Source organism: Syngnathus acus, chromosome 4 (assembly GCF_901709675.1).
Source record: "Syngnathus acus chromosome 4, fSynAcu1.2, whole genome shotgun sequence".
NCBI lineage: Eukaryota > Metazoa > Chordata > Actinopteri > Syngnathiformes > Syngnathidae > Syngnathus > Syngnathus acus.
Genome location: NC_051090.1, coordinates 4,875,268 through 4,896,611, shown reverse-complemented (window position 1 = coordinate 4,896,611; position 21,344 = coordinate 4,875,268). Strand labels below are relative to the sequence as shown.

Genomic DNA, 21,344 nt, shown 5'->3' with positions numbered 1-21,344 from the left:
CCTTGTGGAATTCTGAAATCCTTCAACGCAGTGTCAGATTACACCTCAAGTCTCTTGCTGGCTTTGGTGCAATGCCAGGGGATCCTCACTCAGTCACGTGATGCATTTAAGAGACTTGTAAAAAGAAGTATGGAGTACATTAAAAGAAAAAGCGCCCCCCTGCTGAATATGGTGTAATCAATGTGTGTAATGTGCCTTGAAATGTTGCTGACAGGGAAGCATACAAAGTGTGGTGTGGAAAAAAGATTTGGCTTGAGTTAGCTGCTTTCTAGTACAAAAACAAAACTTGTCAGAAATTGAGCCAAGCTGGTTGAAATGAGGAGTGTGCTGCCACCAAGTGGCAAAGATGTTTCACGTCACATTAAATATGAAAATTTCTGGGAATACTTTTGGTAAATATATTTTACTACAAGTTTTGAATCATGAAATTCAAGATAAAGTAAAACTACTCACCCGTTTGAAGACGTTTGACAGACAAGTAATAAGAAGCCACCATATATTCTATTTCCTGGGGGGAAAAAGCTTCAAAATTAGTGAAACCAAATTAATGCCATTTTGTATCACACAATCATAAGCAGGTCGCACAATCAGACAGCAATAATACGGTTGGGAATTTGATCGATTAGGATTTGAAAGAATTTTTATTGAAACAAGATTTTTCATTTCAGTCCCAGTCCCTTATGGTTTTCAAAAAAGCGTGCTTTGGGTTTTAAGCGCTGACATTTCCAGACTCATCTGCCTCCCGAGTCCCTCACCCCCTCCTTTATTTGCTTATCAGCGAGACAAGAAAAGGTGAGGAAAAAGAAAATGTATACACAACAGGCCATTTTGGCACAATCACTCCTGCCTGGCTGAATTTTCATTGAGACCAGGGCAGGTCAGTATGCAAACAGAAAGAGTGCTGTAAATTCTCAAATGAGGAAAGCACTGAACGGAGAAGAAAAAAAAAAAAATCCTTACACGAGTTCAATTGATCACATTGGAGCGGAGCTTGGATCTCAATCTGCTCCAGTACCCCCCAAAAAAAAATCACTTGGACAAAAATAAGTAAAACAAACACCCTCACAGATAACAGCAGGGTGACGGAGGAAAGTGCTGATTTGTCATCTTCACATAAAGCAGGGGATGTTTTTTTCCTATCAGGGTGGCTGTATTAAATCTACGACAAAATAAGTGAGTATTTCATCAAAGTCCTTCCAGATTTTTTTTGTCATTTTGCTTCACACAAGGGCTTAAGGTTTCCCGCCCCTGACACAAAGGTTGTCTGACATCAAGTTTTGGGGGGGAAAAAGGCAAAAAGTGGTAGCGGGGCAAAAGTCTGTTGCGGAGGAGGATGGCTTCGTGTTAACAGTCGTGCGGACGCAACGTGATTGGAAATGAAGATACTTAAATGTACGATTGAGATGATATATATGCTCGTCACAAAAAAGCTTCCGAGTTGAACCTAAAACACACTACCTTAACAACGGAACCTCAATTGACCTTTGAACTTCAACGCATGTCAGCTGTTTCAGTACTTTTTGATTGTACAATACATTTTGTTCAAAAATTTTAGAGTGTCATTACCAGGTTTCAATAAAGATACACTGGAGGAGTCACAGAAAGGCATCAAAGTGAAATGTGGGAGAACAGAAAATTGTGCAAAAAGTACTGGAACAGTGACACACTGTGATTCAACACTTGCAAAGTGAGTTTTAGGTTCACCCTGAAACTCCTCCAAAAATCCATCGCTTCAGTAGAGTATTTTTGGGTTAAATGCTTGTTTTAGGCAATTTCTTAAGAAGGTTTCACCCATTTGTAACTTCGATCAGATGCTTTGTTTTGGCCACCAAAAGCTTTAAAGCGCTTGTGGAACTTAAGACTTGCGAAAACTCCATCGACATGTGTGGGCTCTCTTTAAAGAGAGATGAAGGGCAAAAGGCAGCTTCTGAATAAAATACTGGCTGACGTTCAAAATGAGGAGAGATGGCCTGGCCTTGAGAAAGCTCCGATATTCCCCGTCATTTTGTGGCTGTGAAAATAAATACATCTCAATATATAAGGCGGGGAAGACTGTTTCTTTTGATTTTCCTAACTTGAAACAAACATTTGGCCTGCGCTTCCAAGTCTCAAAAGCAGGACAGACATCTCCTTGGAAAGAAATGTTTGTTTTTTTAATTCCCTGATTCTTTAATATCTCACTGGAAGAAAGGAAAGACAAAAAAAAAAAAAAAAAAAAAAAGCCTTACGAGGGCCGGCAGGGACATCTTCCGCAACGAAAAGAGAGGACAAAGATTCCGCGTCCTTGTTCGAGTCCTCACGTGAGCCTTTGGCCTAAATGAGAGCATCTTTGTCCAAATGCAAAAAAAATATATATTCCAGAGGCGTCACCCCCCCCCCCCCCCCACCCACCCACCCCCTTTTCCTCATCCAAATAAGTACTTTTACTTTCAGAGTTGCTGTTGATCGTATTCGCCGATGACTTTTTTGATATGTGCCAGTTTGTTGTGCAGATATTCACAGCGGTTCTTCTCTTGGCTATAGTGGGGATTGATCTGCAAGGGACAGAGAGAGACAAGTCAAAACAAATGTAGACATACAGTGGCACCTTGAGATATGAATTTCATTCATTCTGTAACCACACTCCTAACACAAAACACTCAAATTGTCTTTCCTTATAGAAATGAACCAACTTATCATTATTCAGCTTCCTACAGTACTTTCTATATTTTATAAAAACACACAATCATGTTGACTCCAACTTAAAAATGAAGTTACCACGTTCTGCTGTGTGTATGTGTATCTTGGCCACCTGGGGGCAGTATAATACAGACAGCTTCACAGCTCCACAGGAAGCTGAGGTACTGTTGCTCTTCACACAGGATGAAGAATATATTGGCCTGTGAGTATTGTGCTACTATCTGTCTACATGTGTTGCTTCACCATAAGTGTTAAAGTGTTATCACACCTTGACACTGATACGGTTTGTCACAGCCAGTTTATGGTATTTTGCATTGTTTGGTAGCATTAAGCGGAATCGGGACGCTCATAGGTAAGTTATGTGGTTGCTTTATTATTAAAGAAATTCAAATCACAATAATAACTTTACGTTTAGTTCCACTGAAATATCAACTCGGAGTGACATCTTTTGGGAAAAAGTTGACTTACCTTTTTAATGTTATGATACTCTTGGAGTATCTGATTGTGGATTGTCTGCAAAGGACACAATAACACTTTTTTTTTATTGGCGCTACACGAAGATATTCGATGCCTCCGAAGAGAAACGTTACCTTGTACTTGTCTGTGCCTTGCTGCAACTTCTTCAGCTCATTGTCCAGCTCAGTGAAGTGCCTGGTGATGCTTTCGATGCGAGCGTGCAAACCGCGGTACTCGGTGTACTCCGAATTGAAGTCGTTTTTATACCTCTGACGCTGCTCTGGAGATGTGATCACTGTGTATTTCCTAAGAGAGGATTTAAGTTTTAAAGGTCCCACCAACAAATGTGGAGGGGAAACAAAACACGTCGAAGTACTTACAATAAGTAGTCGGCCACCTCCGGTGACGATGAAATACTGGTACTATTGCACATCCCATTCAGAGCTGAAACACAACCCCAAAAATATTGTATGAATTGAACTGGTAACTCCATAACAAGCGCATTCACGTTGTATTCCAGACTCCTTTGGAAAAACAGTATCAAACCACATGGATGAAGGTGAACAAGAAGAAGTCTCTGTGAAATCAGTGAGTCACGCACTTTTGAAAAAGATGACTCACTCAAGTGATGACTAATGAAGCAAAAGATGAGAGTCTGACTCGCTTTTTTGTCCCTCGTGTTACTCTCTAAATAAATGATGTAAATACATTCTGTTATGAGACCAAATCATGAATGGATTTTGCGCCGCAGCCCGTAATGACTCACCCTGCGCAAATGAAAGAGTTGTTATTTGTCAAACGGGACTCTATTACCACTATTATAATAGTGGAATTAATGATCTTTGGCAGAAGTTCCTGCTCAAAACAAATGAGGGGAGAAAAGGATCCAGGATGAGAAGACTTGCGACTCACTTGTGCTTTTGAGTGGAATACTGTTGCTTTTGAGGTTTTCTGGGCTCATCTCACAGGATCTGTCAGGCTCAGGCACTGAGTGTGGGCTCTTCCTCGCTTCTTCTGGACCTCTGGCTCGCTCTTTGTCTTTCTTCTCCTTGTCTTTATGCTTCTTGGATTTCTTCTTCGGCTTTTTGCTGCCGGTGGCCGCCGACTCGGCGCGGGGGGGCGGAGCGGGAGGCGCGCCGGTGGGTGGCGGCGCCGCCGCCGTCGCCGAAGGAAGCGTAGGCGCTTGGCCGAGCCTCTCCGCCGTGGTTTCCTGGACGTCGCAGTCTTTGCCGTTATGGCTGGAGTCGTTGCTGACGTCTGACAACGCTTCAAATGGTCGCGGGATATCCAGCATGGAGAGCGGCTGGGAGCCGGACGACGGGGCGCCGTCCGACAGGTGAGCGCCGAGTCCCGGCTGCGCTCCGCCTGCCTCCCCTTTGCCGTTGGATGAGTTGAGCTTGCCATTAATAGGACTGGGTGCAGCTTTGCTGGCAAGGTGCGATATCCTCGGCTTCTTATTGGCGAGGGGGTCGATGAAGTCTGCAGCGGGACGTTTCTGGCAAACAAAAGTAACACAATATTAACAACAGACTTGGTGGTCCAAAACATTTGTGTTTTCGGGTAAATGTCCAAAATGACATCATCGCGGCATTACGAAAAGTCTTGGGTGTGTTTTGTGTTTTCACCTGAGACGGTGAGCTGCTGGCTAACTCCTTGGGCGGGCTCTCTGGAGGAGGAGCGGCACTGTTCTGAGACTGGCACTGCTTCCTGAAAGAACAAACACATTCATTTCCAATAAGTGACACACCATATTTCCATCGCAGTGTTGCAGATGGGCTGCCAAATTGTGCAAGCGCACGACTGAAGTCGAGCTTTTGTACTTTTTGCACACAAACATAACGGAGTAAATGAGCCACAGTTGATAATCAGCAGGGGAGGGGGGGGGGGGGGACACTTGGACGCACAAAATGTTTTTGTGTCTCTGCTGGGGGTCGGAATACTGTAGAGGGAGTCAAACCTTGGACTACTGCAGAGATCAGCATGTGCTAGAACTCGGTTGCATCACGTGCAGTATAGTCAAGTAGCTGTGTGTATGTACACCAAAACAAACAATCAACGCTGCTCCTTTTTTTTCATTTATTTCCCTCCATAAATTGTCTTGCAACTATGACATGAATGGAAAATAAATCCACGCAATAATTACATGGGAAAGAAATGGTTTGAACAGATCAAACGTCGACAAGAGGGTGCCTTGGTATCGGTGACCGGTATCGACCACAGTCGCATCGCAGTATTTCGATACTTTGAAACAAGGACACGCTCCGAGATGATTTTCATGTTTCATTGAGCCGTTTGCTGCCTGATCTATATTAATAGCCAACTGGAGGCTAGCATTTCCTTGCTAGCAGATCGCGAGGAACCAGACTTTTTCCACTGGGAAGGAAGCCAACAGCTCATGATGTCAATAAACATAATTCATTGCTCCAATGGCAACATGTCACAAGTCATTCATCAGAGGCAACTCAGACAATAGCTGCTTTATAAACATCCATAATTAAAAATGATTATTGAGACCGTGACTGCGTAAGCTGTGACATTCCGTTGCCACCTGATACACAATAGCCTCGATTTTTAAAGGACAGGTGTTTGCACGCAAGCACGAGTTCTGACTAGAATGTCTGCGTGACGGAACGTCTGATAACGTCGCTCAAAACAGATTCAAATCGGCTTCCGGCGACTTGTATGTCTTAACGTGAAGGGCAATCATGAGAATTGCAATAGTGTGACTATTCTCAGAAAAAGAAAAATCTTTACCTGAACAAGATTCTCTTGAGAAGCTGCTGGTCTCCTTCCGTGTATCCGGGCCACTCTTTGTGAACTTCCTTATATAAAAAGTCTTTTAACGTGAGGGTGTTATCTTTGCCATTCAAGTTTGCCACCTATTGGGTGAAAAGGAGATCAGTGGTAAGGAATAATGTCAGCAGGTTACAGGAGCCGGCGCACGTGACGACCTGTTGCAGGTGGCTGTCCATGGCGTCTTTGTCAGACTGCAAGAGGCCGTCTTTCTGCAACCTGAGGAGCAGCTCGGGCTTCTTGTAAGGCTTGAGGGCCAGCAGGTGGACCAGGCGCTCTCGGAGCGGCCGGTGCTGAGTGCTTGCTTTCTTGACCGCGCTGCTGGAGATGATGACGGGCCGTGAGGTCCTGCGCGAGGGGGCCACGTCGGACAGGGTCGATGCCGGTTTCCGGATCTGAACCCTTTTGCCTGAAAAGTAAATAAAAGAGGCATCATAATTAGTGTCATAAACATCTGAAACTGTGGTCGTCTCAGCTTGGGAGGTTGCGGCACGGGCAATTTCCTCTTTGACCTCCCTCCGAGCATTTGGATATTTTCATTTTTTAATGATGCGTTTTGTTTTCCTGGCAACTTTCTTAAGGCACGCCGCTCACCGACATATCTGCCGCCGGGCTTGATGACAATGGCGCCCCTGCTGCGCGTCTCCTCCTCGACCTGGGCCATGCTTTCTCTGGCCTTCTGGTAAGAATCGTCCGTGGCACATACGGTAATCTTGTCTTGGATGGCGCCCAAACAGTCCAGCTGAATGCTACCCTCGCTGCCAAAACAAAGAAGGAGAGACCGTGAGAGAGGACGAACAGGGTGGGGTGACTCAAAGACTCAGTAGGGGAAAAAAGTGTGGCGTGTTATTACAGACAAAGCTTTTCAATAAACAACATGTTTTATTTTGTGATCGTTTGAGTCTTTTAACATGCACCCATTACTTTCCCAATTAGCTGTGGCTTTCTCCACACGAACACACCGAATGCCTTAACGTCTGACCGCTTCCCTTTTTTGACAGTTTGGCAGCGAAGGAGATGCGGCGGCATCTCGAGGCCGACCGAGCGCCGTCATTTGACTCGGCGAGCCGATAAGGATGCACTCGGAGATGTGGTTGAACTCCACGTGACCGGCTTTGCTGTGGGAGTTTCGACACTCGCCGTCTCCTTTCTGGTTTCTGGCTTCTGTTCCAGTTTCATCTGATTCAGTCAGCGCTTTTTTTTTTTCTTTCTTTCTTCTGCGCAGCGGGACGGCAATGAGACGTGTCGATGTGCTTTGGTACCAAAAGTGTCAAGGATGCTTGACCGCATACAACTGGAGGTCAATTTCTGGGAGGAAAGATCTTTCTGACTTCCAGGGATGCAGCAAATCTGAGTTTGGTATGGATGTAGTTGATATATTAAGTCTACACACCCCTGTGCAAATTAATCGGTGGAAGAAACGAGAGAAGAATCCCTTCTTATTCACAAATATGGCGTCGCTAAAACTGATTCACACACGTCGGCTGACATCCCAAAAGTGTGAGCGAGTTGAGATATGTTTTATGATGTTGTGGTTGCAACCGAGCAAGGCCGCGAGAGAGCGTGTTGGCCCTCACCTGCTGATGTACTGCTGGATGCAGTCGAAGCTGCCCTGCGGGTTATCTCTGCCCACGTTGGACAGGTAGAAAGTAAACGTGTGCAGTTCATTGGAATTCTCGGACCGTGGTATTGAAATTTTCTGCAGGGGGGAAAAGGAGACCAAATAAAAGGAACGGAAGAAACGTCATTGTGAAATAAACAAAATGAAAACATTTTGGGATGTTTAACTTGACAACCTGGCGTCGGCATGAAACAAGCATCGGACTGAAAGGACCAGGGGGAATAAAAACACTTAACCAAGGATATATGGCAGGCCTTTTTTTCCGAATTCAAAATAATTGAAAACCTATGCTAACTCCATAGCGTGGGAATGCATGTCATATTTGTTCTTTTCCATCTCTTTACAATTAAAACACGTCATTGTTTGAATTTGAAATAACTATAAGATCCGCCCCGGGGGCCCGCGGCAAATGTGCTCCAGGATTCTTCTTACTGAAAAAACATGGAGAGCCTCTAAAAGCTCCACAACTGCTTTTCATTCTCCACTTTTCTGAAACCATCAACAATTGAAGGTATTTCTCTATTTCACACAAATAAAAAAGCTACAGTGCATTGTGTTTGTTTACTGCAAAGCAAAATTGGCTTTCACAACACCGCAACGACTTTTGCCATAATGCTTTCACAATTTTCTTCTCATAGCTTGTGGACCGAGGGGGGCAGTAAAATGAATTAAAATATGAGCAAAGACTGAAGCGAGAACTTTCTGATGGCGACATCGTGCGCTAAGTCCATTGCGTACAGTACATTGCTCACCCCCCCCCCCCCCCCCACGGTGTCGAAGGCATCGGCTCTGTTTACCGAAGGGCTTGACGTGTGTGAAGGCTGCAGGTGGCCCACTATAAATACATGTCCTTTATTTCCAGTCCGTTTCGCTCCACTCTAGCCTCGCATGACACACACTTGTTACTCCAAAGAATTGCTTTTCAATGAGCTTTATTGACTAATGCGTTCTTTACAATGAACACAAGGTAAAGACTCGACCGAAGGACAACCGCTGAGAAACATCACGTTTGCTTCGCTGATCGACCAAACAAACGAGGCCCATCGAGTGCAAAGACATAAACCGGGGCAGGTTTGTTTGTAATTTAGGGTTATTGACAGCGGGCGAGTGTCGGTTGGCGGCGATTGCAGCTATACATTACAGACATATCAAATGTAATGCTGCAATTTGAGTCGGGAGAACTCAGAAGCCAGAGGGGATGGACGTGAGAGGGATTGTGATGCGGGGAGGGCGAAGCCACAGAGGGACTGACGCAGTCGACTGGGTGACTCACTTTGAAGAATGAGTGGAGAGCGAGGCTCCCCCACACCAAATGGCTCCCAGGCCCAAACATGCGTACAATTTGTAAGTGTGATGGTCGGAATGGAGTCAGTGCCTAATGCACTGCACTCTGAAAATGGAATAAGAGTGCCAAGTTGTTGCTGAGGCAGATTGAGGAGTTATTGGAAGTGCCAAATGAATGATGGTTAATGAAAGAAGAAATGCACCAATACCGAGACTAGAATCACTACCGGTATTATGTAACTGGTGGCCATAGCCATGTCTGCTGCTTTAAGGCAAACAAGGACAGCAACACTTAGCTATAAATTATGCTCTGCAAAAAAAAAAACCCAATAAAGTCCACTTCCAGTAGAAGGAGTCACTTTATTCAGTGGTTAAAACCCACTTGTGTATCTACCAGGCTCTGTTTTGATCAATTCTGATTTAGTACAGCGCTACGAGTCACATGCACTTAAAGTGCTTCGCCTCGCTGCGAGCACAAAACAGACGAGGTGAAGTATTAAGACCAAATGAGACAGCACATCCTGCCGACAAACAATACCCTGTTTATAGCTTTGGCTACTGGTACGAGTGGATTTAAACAGGCTGTCCAAACACCCCCTCCTGCTTTGTCCTGCCTGCAAGTCTGCTCATCTTTTCATTCTGCTTGGCATCAAGAAAACAATACCTCTTTTCAGGATGGACTCATTAGAAAACAGACAAATCCAAAGCCGCCGAGACGACCAAAGAGACACACAAGTAGAGCGACAATGGACGCCCGTGTGGACAAAAGGTCGGATGGGGTAAACTGCCGCTGCGACCGATGGCCGAGTGAACCTCAACATGTTCCCGGAAAAGCGACAAAGCTTTTCTGAAATATGAAGTGAGATTCGTACATTTGTTGCAGCCTTATCAACAGGTTTACCCGACTCATTTTTTAATTCTTGCCTTCCCCATCGCGACGCGTGCGCTCGTTCAAGCGGCGATTGTGAGCGCTTGAAATGGTGTCACCAAAGCATCTGCTGTGTCATTTCGCCACTTTCACACTCGCACCCAACATTCTGGCCTCAGCAGCGACACATTTTTCCAAACGGGGTGAGTCTGCCGCATCTGATGTATTAATAAGCTACGACATCCAATCACAAATAAGCGGCAAAGCATCTGATGCGTACATATGACAAACGTGACCCATGAGAAGTTCACAGGGAAAAAAAAAAAAAAACAATATCACCAAGCTAAGCTTGAAGAGCCAAAACTTTCACACAAATAAACAAATGTGTGGCTGGCATGACTTACCCCTTGGTTTCCATTAAATGTGATCAATGGTTGTGATGACCGGACCTAAAATAAGTGAAGAAAAAGGACAAATGTCATCAATTTGTACAATTCACCCAACACATTTTTTTTTTTTTTAAACTAACATCATCAATTCACTAAATTCAAATGGGCAAGTTATATTTGTACGTAGACAATAACATCTACGAGCTGTCGTCAATAATCAATAGCGAGCTGAGCGTAACGTAGGCAAGCAAGTGTGCTAATATTTTGTTCTTGGGACACGTGACTGATGATTGGGGTTCTTCACGCAGACAATAGTGGGAGCCAACCGCTGACATGATCCGAATACTTTCAACCACACTCGCAGCAGAATACACACAGTCTAGCCCGCTAGTGACACGCAATCATTTGTCACCATTACCAGAGAGGGAGAAGGGCGGGAAAAAAAAAGATGAACGATTTTCTGCTGTCTTTGTGCGGCGTGTCGAGTTGGAAATTTGGTGAGGTTTTGTGCTTCATCACAACCCAGATTAAAAGAAGAAAATGGAAGGAGGGACTAATTTGGTGTGATGCATTAACATGACCTAGTTAGCATTGACATTATAAAAAAAATTAAAAAATCAGTTTTTATTTTGATGTCAATGCCAATTAAAACGGCATTCTTTGCAGAAAAACGGAGAAATTTGACTCATATTCCAGCAAAGAGTGAGGACACGCACGCACACACACACCACAAAGAGGAAGTCAAATGAGCTGCTCCCCCTCCCACACGGTTCAACTCGAAGTTCAGGCGAGGTCAAGTCAATCACGCTTTGTACTCTGGCATACGTAGCATCCACTCTCGCTTTTCTCAAGCCTATAATCAACTTGATTTCATCTTCAATCGGCTTTTTTTCCCCCCGGAATGTATAGTTGACCAATCGAGGTCACGAGTGAAATGCGACAAAAACGTTAACGGTAGTCACGAGTTGTTGCGACTTGTCACTCGAGTCTGATCAATCAATTGACTTCGAATTGTTCAAAATGACTCGGAGGTGTCATGAAGTCTTTTCAGAGCTTGTACTGGCTGTCATTTGCATTTGAGAAGAAAACAAAAGAAATTGTAATTGGCTGCAAATCCTGCCCTGACATTCCTGACAGACTAAGTGAAGCTGGTTCTGCAAACTCCACAGGCCATGTGACAGCTACTTGCTCAGAAAGCACCTTGCTTGCATAATTCGCTGCACAATTAATTCACTTAAGGTCAAACATTTGCTGGAAAGTGGTGAAATTATGAAATTAGGGAAGTAACACGTCTCGTCAAAAAATGTTGAAAGTTCCGCCTTTAAATAAATCATAAATCAGAGTTTTATTCCAAACTCCACTGCTTTTTAGTGGATACAGTAGAAAACCAGGACTGAAACGAATTGTAATTTTATCAATTATTTTTGTCTAGTCAATGAATTGGATCAGAAAACATTTTAAAAATCAAAAATCAATACTGATTAATTAAGTAATCGATTAATCGCTGCACTTCTATATAAAACAGTTTTGGGGGGGGCAATTGTGGCCATTTTCTTTCTGGCAAAAGAGCAGTTCACTTTCTTGAGCCGAGCACAGTGCAATCATCAAGAACCTATCCAGGAACACCGACCGGGCCTTTCATGGAGCCGCCCTCCTAGGTCAAGCCTCAACGCCGCTGCCGCCGCCGCACCACTTTTAGCAGTCCAGACTCCCTCCAGCCCCCTCCCGGCTGCGCAAACATAGTGCTACCATCAGCCCGTTCGTTTGAATAGGCTGCTGACATGCCACTATTTTGTGGGACCTGATCCCAGAATGTTCCAGAGAGCTAAGCTTGGGGACAGAGTACAGGTCCGGACCGTGGGATCGATGACAAGGCCGCGGACGGGGCTGCCAGCTAGAAGCAGTAGCAAAAGCGCTAACAGAGATGGGGCGACATTAGCGTGTCAGGGAATCCCGTGTTGCTGGGACAGAGGTGTTATATTTAACACCCAATGCTCGCATCTCCTGCCTTGTTCTGTTGACGGCGATGCCCAACAAACATTTTATACATCATCATCTTTTGCTGTGACTCAAAATATGAAAACACTGAAGAAATTCACTCTTTTGGGCATCTATCTGTTTCTCTATTCTCCCTATGCCAATAAAGAACAGAAAATCTTTAAGACAAGTCTGGCCATTGATTGTTTCATTAGTACTTCCCTAATGAGTGACAGAAGATCATTCGCGTGACATGAGCTTACCTGCGTGTGCATAAACTCACTCTGCTGGCAGAGCGCTGGGCCTTAAAAGCATGCCCGAGGCAACGCGTGACGTACGCGCCGCCGCTTTGGTGTTGTGGGTCAGGGAGTGTGGCTGGCGTGACACCCGGGGGTGGGGGTGACGCGATCGCCGGTTGCCACACGAGCGAGGACTACTGTGACATTTCGAGTCGTATTTGGCCCAAGCGGGTAGGGTCATTCCTCTCGCTCGCCCTGTCCCATGATCAGCTGAAACTGGAGAGTCAGCATTCCTTAAATAACCATTGCAGTGGCACATGCTAACCCGCTTCAAGCTACCGACCAAAGCTCATCGCCACTGCCACACACATCAAGCCTATTGTCTGTATCATGAAAAGTATCACATTCCCAATCGATGAAAATAAAACGGATGAAAAATACTAAGAAAGGCATAGATGGCTCGGATGACTGGATTTCCGAGGTTTCCATTGAAAATGGCAAATTATAGCTGAATGTCAAAAATGTCGTGCTTAACAAAAGACGCAACAACAATGACACTCAGATTTCACGCTAAACCCCAACAATGCTAATTTGAATCATTGTCAAACAAAGGCGCATTCGCACGGCTTTGCCAAGAAATTGGCGCATTGTCGGAAATAACCTGGGACTTTTTGAGGGAACGCGACAAAGTGGAAAAACAAACTAAATCAAAATATAAACATCTGCGAATAGGTGAACTTGCAAGTGGGAGGTTCCAATATACACTTCTGAGGCTGCTTCAGATTCAACAACATGGTCATTTTCAAGTGCACACATACCTGAATAAAATGCCAGAAAACTGTAAAATTTCAATAGGCATGCCAGGCCAGTAGTTCAGACTAAACTTTCCGTCTTTTGAATGAATACCTTTGTTCTGGGCGTATGTTTTTAGTAAATTATCTGACTCTGCAAGTCACTGCTGCCCCATTTTACACTGCCTGTAAACTCAAAGCTGCTATTTTCCTGCCGTGACGCATGTCTGTATAAAAGTGCAGCTGGCAATTTTCCACCTTCTAAGGTAGAATCGAGGGCATAGCAAGAGGTGGCAGGGATCATTTGCCGCTGCTGCCGTAATGAGAGCACAACCAGCTGACAGTCACGTCTCAAACAGGAAGCATCAAAACACTCCGGGGTCGTCTCACTGCTTGACGGCTGCTGTTTCACATTGGACGACATCGTAAACAATCCCCCAACCCTCCATAATGCTACTGGACAGCATCACTACATGAATGGTTTACATTGTAAAAATAAAAATAAAAAAAAACAGTCCCTTTAACACAAGCAAGCTCGATGTAAAATATAAAACAAATAAAATACCACCATGACAATACTGCAAAAATGGTTTTGAAATGTTTCTACCTCCCCCCAAAAAGGATACACAAACACAATGCCGTGTGAATTTCACGACACAAATATTCACTCCAATGAAAATATCAGGACTGTATTTCCAAACTAAACTACAAACAGGAAGGTAATTAGTCGCCACAATTCATCGTTGGTGCTTATCAGCTGTCAGTGGCGCTGTACACAAACATTGCATGAGAAGATAAGGCCTACTTCTCCTGACCAGCTAGGTTTTCCCTGTCAAATATTTATAGAGGCTGAAATGTTAGAAGGCAATCCTCTGGGCAAGTAGCAGAAGCTTCAGCATGGCAGAGCTATTTGCACAAATCAAAGCAGCAGCATCAAACTCATTTTTGTTGAGGGCCACATCATACTTATGGTTTCTTTTAGTTGGCCATCATGACTATGACAACCAACTTTTTAAGACCTCCTCCTAAAAAATACTAACTGAATCTTAATTTGTCCATTCGGACGTGTTTTTTAATCTGATTAATCGTTTTAAAAAATTTTGTTTGCTGGGGAGGAGCGTTTGGAACGGATTAATGGCAGTTCAATTCATTTCACTGGGGAGGTTTGATTTGAGATGAGTGATGTGAGTTACGAGGGTGGTCGTGGAACCAATTAAACTCATAAATCAGAACACCACTATATAATAGTTTTTTTTTTTTAATAAGATACCACTGATGGTGTGGTCACTTGCTGGCTGCTTCACCAGACTGTTTTGACAGCTTAACAAACTTTCTGGAAACAAGTTTGGAGTGAAATATGATATTTCTCAAGCTAGCCAGGGAGGGGAAATAACCCCCCAATAAAATAAAATGAAATAAAATATGAAACTTGAGTGTCCAGTGTCAATTTCAGACTCAAGTCTGGCTGTTGCTGGTTAAAAAAAGCTAGCTGCCACATTCAAGTCAAGCGGCTCAGTAGGAGAACCGTGGGGCCGCTAAACTCCCTTGGTGTGGCCGCCTGTCGGGGCTCAAGAGGGGGGTTAGCAAGTTGGAGTGGACCGACCCCCTCCCACCGTCCACATTCGGGCTTTACTACCACCGCCGCCGCCTGTCACAGCCTCGCGGACACACTTCCAACAAACCCCCCTCCCTGCCTCACCTCAACCCGAATTGTCTCGCTTCGCCGGGGCCGGCGGTGCTCTTACCTTGCCGCCCCGGTAACCCTCGAAGGCCTTCAGCGCGCTGTCAGTGAGTTTGACGTGGAAGACGGAGACATTGCTGCCGTTGCTCACTCTTCCACAGGACAGCCCGTAGCTCCGCTCCTCTTTCAGCGCCGCCATCTTGGCTGCCGTTCCCACCGCCGCCGCTACACACACACGCACACACAAGCATAGACGCGCACGCACGGAGCACGCGCGCACTTGTGCCGTAAACGGATAATTCCCGTTTCTTTAGAATTGGCTAGTCAAATACTGTCGTCACGCGATGACGTCACGACAGCACATTTCTTTTTAATTGACACGCCCACCTATGAGCGCGTCAAATTGAGATAACAAATTAAAAGGGACAAAATACTTATCTAGTTATAGTTTTCAAATATTTAAAAGGGTTTAGAGGGAAAAAAGCGACCTACAGCAATTACAAAAATCTGTCAAACAAACCCTCACTTTGTTTCATGTGTAAAAAAAGATTACGGTAAAAAGCACTTAGTTGAAAAACACGTTCAGGCAGGCTCGATTTATGTGTGGGAGGTATTAGATCATGTTTACGTCATAATTAGGCAAACGTGTATTACACAAATGATTCAAACCTACATATGGGCACGTAAAACCCTTAAGACTTTTCTTTAAGGGCTATATAAATACATTCGATTTGACTTGACTAAAATACACAATTGGTCAAACCTGAAAGCCATTTTTTCCTATTCAGATTTAAAAATAAAAAAACATTCCAATAATTTGGAGGTATGTCTATTAGAATGGTGCTCATCCTCTTTAGGTCCTAAAATAAACCAGCACACAGATGTGATGACAGGGAAAAAAAACTTTATTCTGATGTTTATAAAATTTACAATCACACGAAAATGGTCACTGTTGTTGGCATTTGTTGAATTAAGAGCAGATTCATTCAAGTGCGGGATGTGTGCATTTACTACAAGCAGTGACAGTAGAGGAACTTAACACTTAGGAAGGAAACAAAATACATCACACGCTCCACTCATGGACTCGTCAACATTTGGTCTTAAATGGTCAAAACCTGAGGTATAGGTGACAAAAAATGTCCACAATAAATCGACTTTCTGCAGTGTCAAAATTTGGCGTAGCTGCACTCCACCCTGATCGTCACAGCAATAAGCGTCATCAATTGGAATTGTTAATTACTATATGCGGAGAGAGCATACTTCCAACTTCCATTTGGGATCGTTACCTGTGTTAATGACGACAAAAGCGAGGTAGGACTGTTTACCCGCATTCCAGATCACCTTGCAGTGTTCTGAAGGGTTTAGCTTTGGATGTTTTAGCTAAGCGCACCATACCTTGTACCATTTTCAACGCACACATTCTCTCAAATACAAACTGAAAAGACTTGGGCCATATTGAAGTGGTGGACAGACATTAAATAGTGCATTAGTGAACCACCTCATTATACACAAGGAAAAACAAACACTAGTTTCCCATCCAAATGACTAAATGAAGCTCCTCCCCTCATTTCAACATGGGTATTAGTCACAATTATATTTGTATCAGACTCAGCTTTGGCCTTAGCATAAAAAGAAAAAAAAAAAACAGCGGTAAGCAAATATATGCAAATTCACTTAATTAGATGTATTGTGAACATTTATGGAGTACTGTCAATGGTTTTGAGCTTTTTATAACTGTACTTCAAGCAGGCCGTCTTTGCTTTGAATAGTAAGCGGTCTTTTGGTAGAAAGAGACAATTACAGATTAACAGCTGCTATAAGAATTGGGAACATACAAATACAGATATGCGTACATCTAACTTCCCATGAACAGACGGCAATTCTCTAACTCGGCAAACATCCGATTGACTGTATTGACATGTCCTCAGTACCAGATGTGCTTCTTTCTTGGTCCGTTCACTAGCCAAAAAAAAGGCGAGAGGGGGGGCTTCAATTTCTGGCAGCCAAGACCACCGATAGGGCCACGCCGCCGATGGCGACTGCTGTGGCGCCAAATAACCACTTCCAGCTGAGACCCTGGAGAGGAAAAGGGGTGGAAGGAATGACAAAAGAAGGGGGTGGAGAGCATTTTAATGTTTATCCTGACACAATGGAAGTAAATTGAAGCAACAGGTTTCCCCATCACACAGGTTAGAAAAACCACAATTGCGGAGAAAGTGAAGGGACTGAGCTCATGTGAGAAGGACTCACCCATGACGCCTTGGTCCAGTGTTTGTGTGGGCTGCTGCTGGCGGGGTTGCCCAGCATCTTTTTATACATGGCCTGCTCGGCTCCTTTCTGCTCCGAGTGTTTCTTCACCAGTTTGGACAGCTCCGCGTGGATCGTCTACAGGGGCAAAATGGTCACAAATGAGCCAACATTGGTAATGGAAATGTGTCAAGAGGACACCAGCCTGACATTTATACTCGGGTGGTTAGGGAATGATGAATGCGAAAGGGAATGTGTTTCGCTGTGATGCACAGACGGATGACAGAAGCTTGATCATTCTCATAGTCCACTCATTAAAAAAATGATCATCATTCATCACATGCAGCTGACAAACAACCGGTGCCAAACTGACAATATTTGTTTTGTTATTAGTAATCAATTAAAGAAATGTTACCTTCATCAATAGTACCAAATTCATTTATGGAGTCAGGAGTCTTATTTGAAGCTAAGACTAACTTATTTTACATGCAAAATGTGTTGATCAGCCTTTTGCAAGTGCATTCCCAATTTGGTACACAAAGCACCGCCTCTAAAAATGCATTCTCCAAATCGCAGCATGCAAAAGACGATCCAACAAACACACGCAAACAAATAAATGATCTCACGGCTGTAAATAACATATTTTCATTTACACTTGACACGGTGAAGGAAAAGCTGAAAAAGCCAAGTTGTGTTTGACAGATTGATGTAGGACTGTGTGCGTGTGTGTGGGGGCTCCGAATCCCACAGTCACAGAACCTTGTATGTCCATCTGTGGGGAGCGGAAGAACAGAAGGCACGAGATGGCACCGGCGTGCAAGGCGCAACCTATTTAAAGCCACTCGAAAAGCAGATCCTCTCAAATGACGAGCTGGCGGCTGGGCCTGTGGGACGTGATAGTTTGACTTGTGGCACCATCTAGTGGCCCTTTACAGTAACTCAATACAAAAAGGCGGGCGTCAAGTCTCATTTTGATTTTTTTTCCACTGTCCGATGTCCGGCGACACTTTTGCGAAAGAAAGCATTAAGGTGCATTTTACCTTGTTGCTGGGTTCCAGCTTCAGTGCCTTTCTCAAAGTTTGAATGGCTTTTCCGTATTCACCTTTTAAGGCCAGCACCTGCAGTGAGAATACAACACCAGGCTGTCAGTTCAAATGATGACATTAGACGCTACGTGAAAGTATGTGAAATGTGCACCTTGCCCATGCGGAAGAGTGCTTTGATGTTATCCGGCTGGTAATTGAGGGCGGCGACGCACGATTTGAAGGCGGCGTCGTAGTGGTCCAGCTTAAGCTGCGCTGCCGCCATGTTGTTCAGACACTTTACTTGTACGTCTATCAACTTATTTTCCTCTCTCGGACTTATGTCCACTGTCGAGATCAAAGAAAGACAGATGGTGATTCATTTTTTTTCGTGGGGGAAGAGGTGGACTTGTCCCGTTACCTTTGGAGTTGGATTCCGTGATTTGCTGGGCGATGCTGTATGAGTTGATGGCAAAAGCAAAGTCTCCGCGTTGATAATGGACGTTGCCCTTTTCTCTCTTTCCATCGGCGAGCGCGAGCTTCTCTTCAGGGGCCAGCAGCTCCACGTCTGGTGCGTCGCAGACTTTCTTCAGCTCCACTTCCAGGGTCAGCTCAGCATTGGGCGGCACGGGCGGTTCATGACTGCAAAAACAAAAATTGCATTTAACATTCAGAAAAAAAACCAGGTTGTATATTTGATTGGGGGGGAAAAAAAAGAGATGCAATTACCTTCCACAACGTCCGTATGCATACGTAGCAGCAGTTTGGATAAGCGCCTTCTCGCCCATTTCCATGAGCAGCACTGCAAGATCCAGGGCCTGAAATAGGTAAAGCAGCTGACTGCAACAATTGTAAAAATCGCAACAATGTACAAAAAACATTTTGAAGTCAAAATGAAAAAGTGATATCTTTTGGTGTCAAAATGCAAGGACTTGCCATTTTTCATTTCAATGGAAGGAGACTCCCTTTTGACAATTCCGTCAGAACGAAAGATGCAGATGAAACATTTGGCCCATTAAAAAATCCCCATAAATGGTCACAAAAAAACACCACCCCAAAAAAAAAAAAAAAAAAAAAAAACCACTTGGCAGCTTTCTCTGTAGCGTACTCCCAATGTCGGAACAACATGTTCCTGATATCAAAACAACTGGAGGCGTTTGAAGCCAAGCTTGGACAAACAGTACGTTCAAATAAAGAATCTACTATAAAGTACCTGGATGACATCGCCGTCCCCCAAAGTGAACATCAGATCGTTGTGTTCTTCCACCAGTGTTTCATCCTTGAGAAATGTTTTTAGACAAATAGTCACATTCTGTCCTTTCGTCGGACGACTGTCCTGGCCCTTGCCTGCCACCAAGACCTTTTTCTTCAGTTGCTCATTACCTTTGGACAAAACATGCAAAATATTACAATTACATAACACAAAATTATCTCTCAAACAGTAAAAATGTCTCTGCAAATTTCTCTTCAAATGCCACGGGAAGTAAAGCAAGACAGCTGCTGCAAAATACACCAGCCCTTGTTTTTCTGCACAGTTCAAAGGCATCAAAGTATTACACCATGTTAGGTTAATTCATTGAGCTTTCTGTTTACATTTTTTATGTCCTGTTTTGTTGGTGGTCCTTGAATGCAACAAATGCAGCGAAAAGTGAAACTATTGGCCCGTGTAGCATATTTGTCACATGTGTTTTTAGGCTAGTCTGCTAGCTAAATACTATTTATAAGCTTCGTGGTTTGTTATGGTAATTTCACAATCTGTACATGCGAGCAATGGTGTCCCTGTTGTCCTTCCGACTGGGATGTCAATTATTTGCAGGTCTTTATTTGCCGTAATTCCTGGTGCAAATCTTCTGTTGCCAGTATATCACTGTACGGCAGTGCAGTGTTTTGCACCGGAACAATTTCCGGTAACAAACAAAACTCGCGAAAACCGAAACCGCAAATGTGCGGGGGACCACTGTGTTGTTAAACACTTATTTTTTTTACGGTGTTTGCGAGTAGGTACGAAGCAAAACACTAACCTAGCACATCCAGCCATTCCTGCGAGGCTTCTTCGGGGTCTGCCTTCTCGTTTTCGGGTTCCTTGCGACCCTGACCCTCGCCGGCGTCTTCCAGGGGAGGTGGGTCGTCGTCAATGTCACCGTCTTCCAAGACCTCAAAGTCTTCCCCACTGTCGAGCAACGACGCCCGACAGGTCTTCTTGGCCGGAGCCGCCGCGCTGCCCTGACTATCGACGTGGTCCATTATATTTCCCAGTCATAAAATTGAGTTGCTAAAGTGAGCTGCAAAACGTTAAAGCAAATTGAATCCCCGATATCAACAATGCGTTTGATGACGTCACAAATCTAGGTTCCGTTCGTGAGGATTTCAAACATATCGAACCGCTTAGTTTTTCCTCTCAACGTACCCTTAAGCGGCCACAATTAACTCTTAACTTAATAAAACGTGAACAAGACATCACTATTTCCAAGCCTTCATTACGTTTCTGGAAGTTTCTAGAAAGTTCTCCCACGCTTTCTTCAAGGATAGCTGGTCTCGTGTCAGCTGGCCTTGATGTGGTTATGCTTGGAAGCTAACTGGCTAACGCTAGTGACGTTTTATGCTACTTAATAGCGTCCGGTCAAAATGAACGCAGGTGTTTAGATGTATAGCTTACCTGTGAACACTTGGGATTGTGGTGGCAGCACAACGCTTCATTCAATCGACAATGAAAGTCAGGCAGCCTTCTTGTGTTGTAACAAATCACCCCCACTTCCGGTGAAACTTTCACTACCGCTAGTCTTGACAGTAATGACGGCGGAGACTTTCAAAATAAAAGCTAACGTTTATTTATTATAAATTGCCGTATTGACTTATTATCATACTTCTTCGGTAGAATTGACAGTCTGCGCAACAAAATCCCTTTACGTAATGCTGAGAATGGGTAAACTTGTGTTTATTTCTCACATCATCCTCAACTAAACCAGACTCAATGATGTATTACATGTATTTTTTAAATTCACCTGATGAGGCAACTATGTAAAATTAAATATAACTATGTGACTGTAGCGTTTTGCAGAAGAGATTCAAACAATGAGGGGGAAAAAAAATCAAATGACATTTATTATTGATACATTGTTTCTTCTTTCTGATAAGCAAATGATCTTGTTTTTTCCCTCCTCCTTTCAGTCTAAAGAAACTTTACAATATAAAGAAACATACAAAGAACATCTTTATTACCTACACAAGACATCTACGGCCCTAAGACAAGATTCCCAACTATCCTAGCATGAAATACAAAGCAAACCAGGAGACAGA

At 44.0% G+C, this 21,344-nt stretch overlaps 2 protein-coding genes across 2 annotated transcripts; both read right to left on the bottom strand.

Annotated features, from left to right (window-relative positions):
- Positions 1–622: 622 nt before the first annotated feature.
- ell (elongation factor RNA polymerase II) lies at positions 623–15,108 on the bottom strand. The gene is made up of 12 exons (XM_037249872.1): positions 14,843–15,108; positions 10,106–10,150; positions 7,506–7,627; positions 6,523–6,686; positions 6,087–6,337; positions 5,890–6,014; positions 4,761–4,842; positions 4,048–4,630; positions 3,516–3,579; positions 3,270–3,441; positions 3,148–3,192; positions 623–2,534 (listed from the first exon to the last, which is right to left on the bottom strand). The coding sequence occupies exons 1-12, from the start codon at positions 14,975–14,977 to the stop codon at positions 2,430–2,432; spliced, it is 1,893 nt and encodes a 630-aa protein (XP_037105767.1). The 5' UTR covers positions 14,978–15,108; the 3' UTR covers positions 623–2,429.
- Positions 15,109–15,662: 554 nt separating this feature from the next.
- On the bottom strand, positions 15,663–20,835 carry fkbp8 (FKBP prolyl isomerase 8). The gene is made up of 9 exons (XM_037248640.1): positions 20,704–20,835; positions 20,069–20,329; positions 19,261–19,430; positions 18,777–18,865; positions 18,469–18,689; positions 18,223–18,395; positions 18,066–18,143; positions 17,029–17,163; positions 15,663–16,854 (listed from the first exon to the last, which is right to left on the bottom strand). The coding sequence occupies exons 2-9, from the start codon at positions 20,289–20,291 to the stop codon at positions 16,768–16,770; spliced, it is 1,176 nt and encodes a 391-aa protein (XP_037104535.1). The 5' UTR covers positions 20,292–20,329; positions 20,704–20,835; the 3' UTR covers positions 15,663–16,767.
- Positions 20,836–21,344: the final 509 nt, after the last annotated feature.

Bases quoted from the DNA above. Each gene is read 5' to 3' on its own strand.
- fkbp8 (XM_037248640.1), bottom strand. From the start codon at position 20,291: ATGGACCACGTCGATAGTCAGGGCAGCGCGGCGGCTCCGGCCAAGAAG. The intron at 17,164-18,065 runs GTAAAATGCACC...TTGCCCCTGTAG, and splicing joins AGCTGGAACCCAGCAACAAG to ACGATCCACGCGGAGCTGTC. The intron at 16,855-17,028 runs GTGAGTCCTTCT...TTTCCTCTCCAG, and splicing joins ACTGGACCAAGGCGTCATGG to GGTCTCAGCTGGAAGTGGTT.
- ell (XM_037249872.1), bottom strand. From the start codon at position 14,977: ATGGCGGCGCTGAAAGAGGAGCGGAGCTACGGGCTGTCCTGTGGAAGA. The intron at 4,843-5,889 runs GTAAAGATTTTT...TTGTTCTTTCAG, and splicing joins CTCAAGAGAATCTTGTTCAG to GAAGCAGTGCCAGTCTCAGA. The intron at 3,442-3,515 runs GTAAGTACTTCG...ATCCTCTCTTAG, and splicing joins GAGGTGGCCGACTACTTATT to GAAATACACAGTGATCACAT.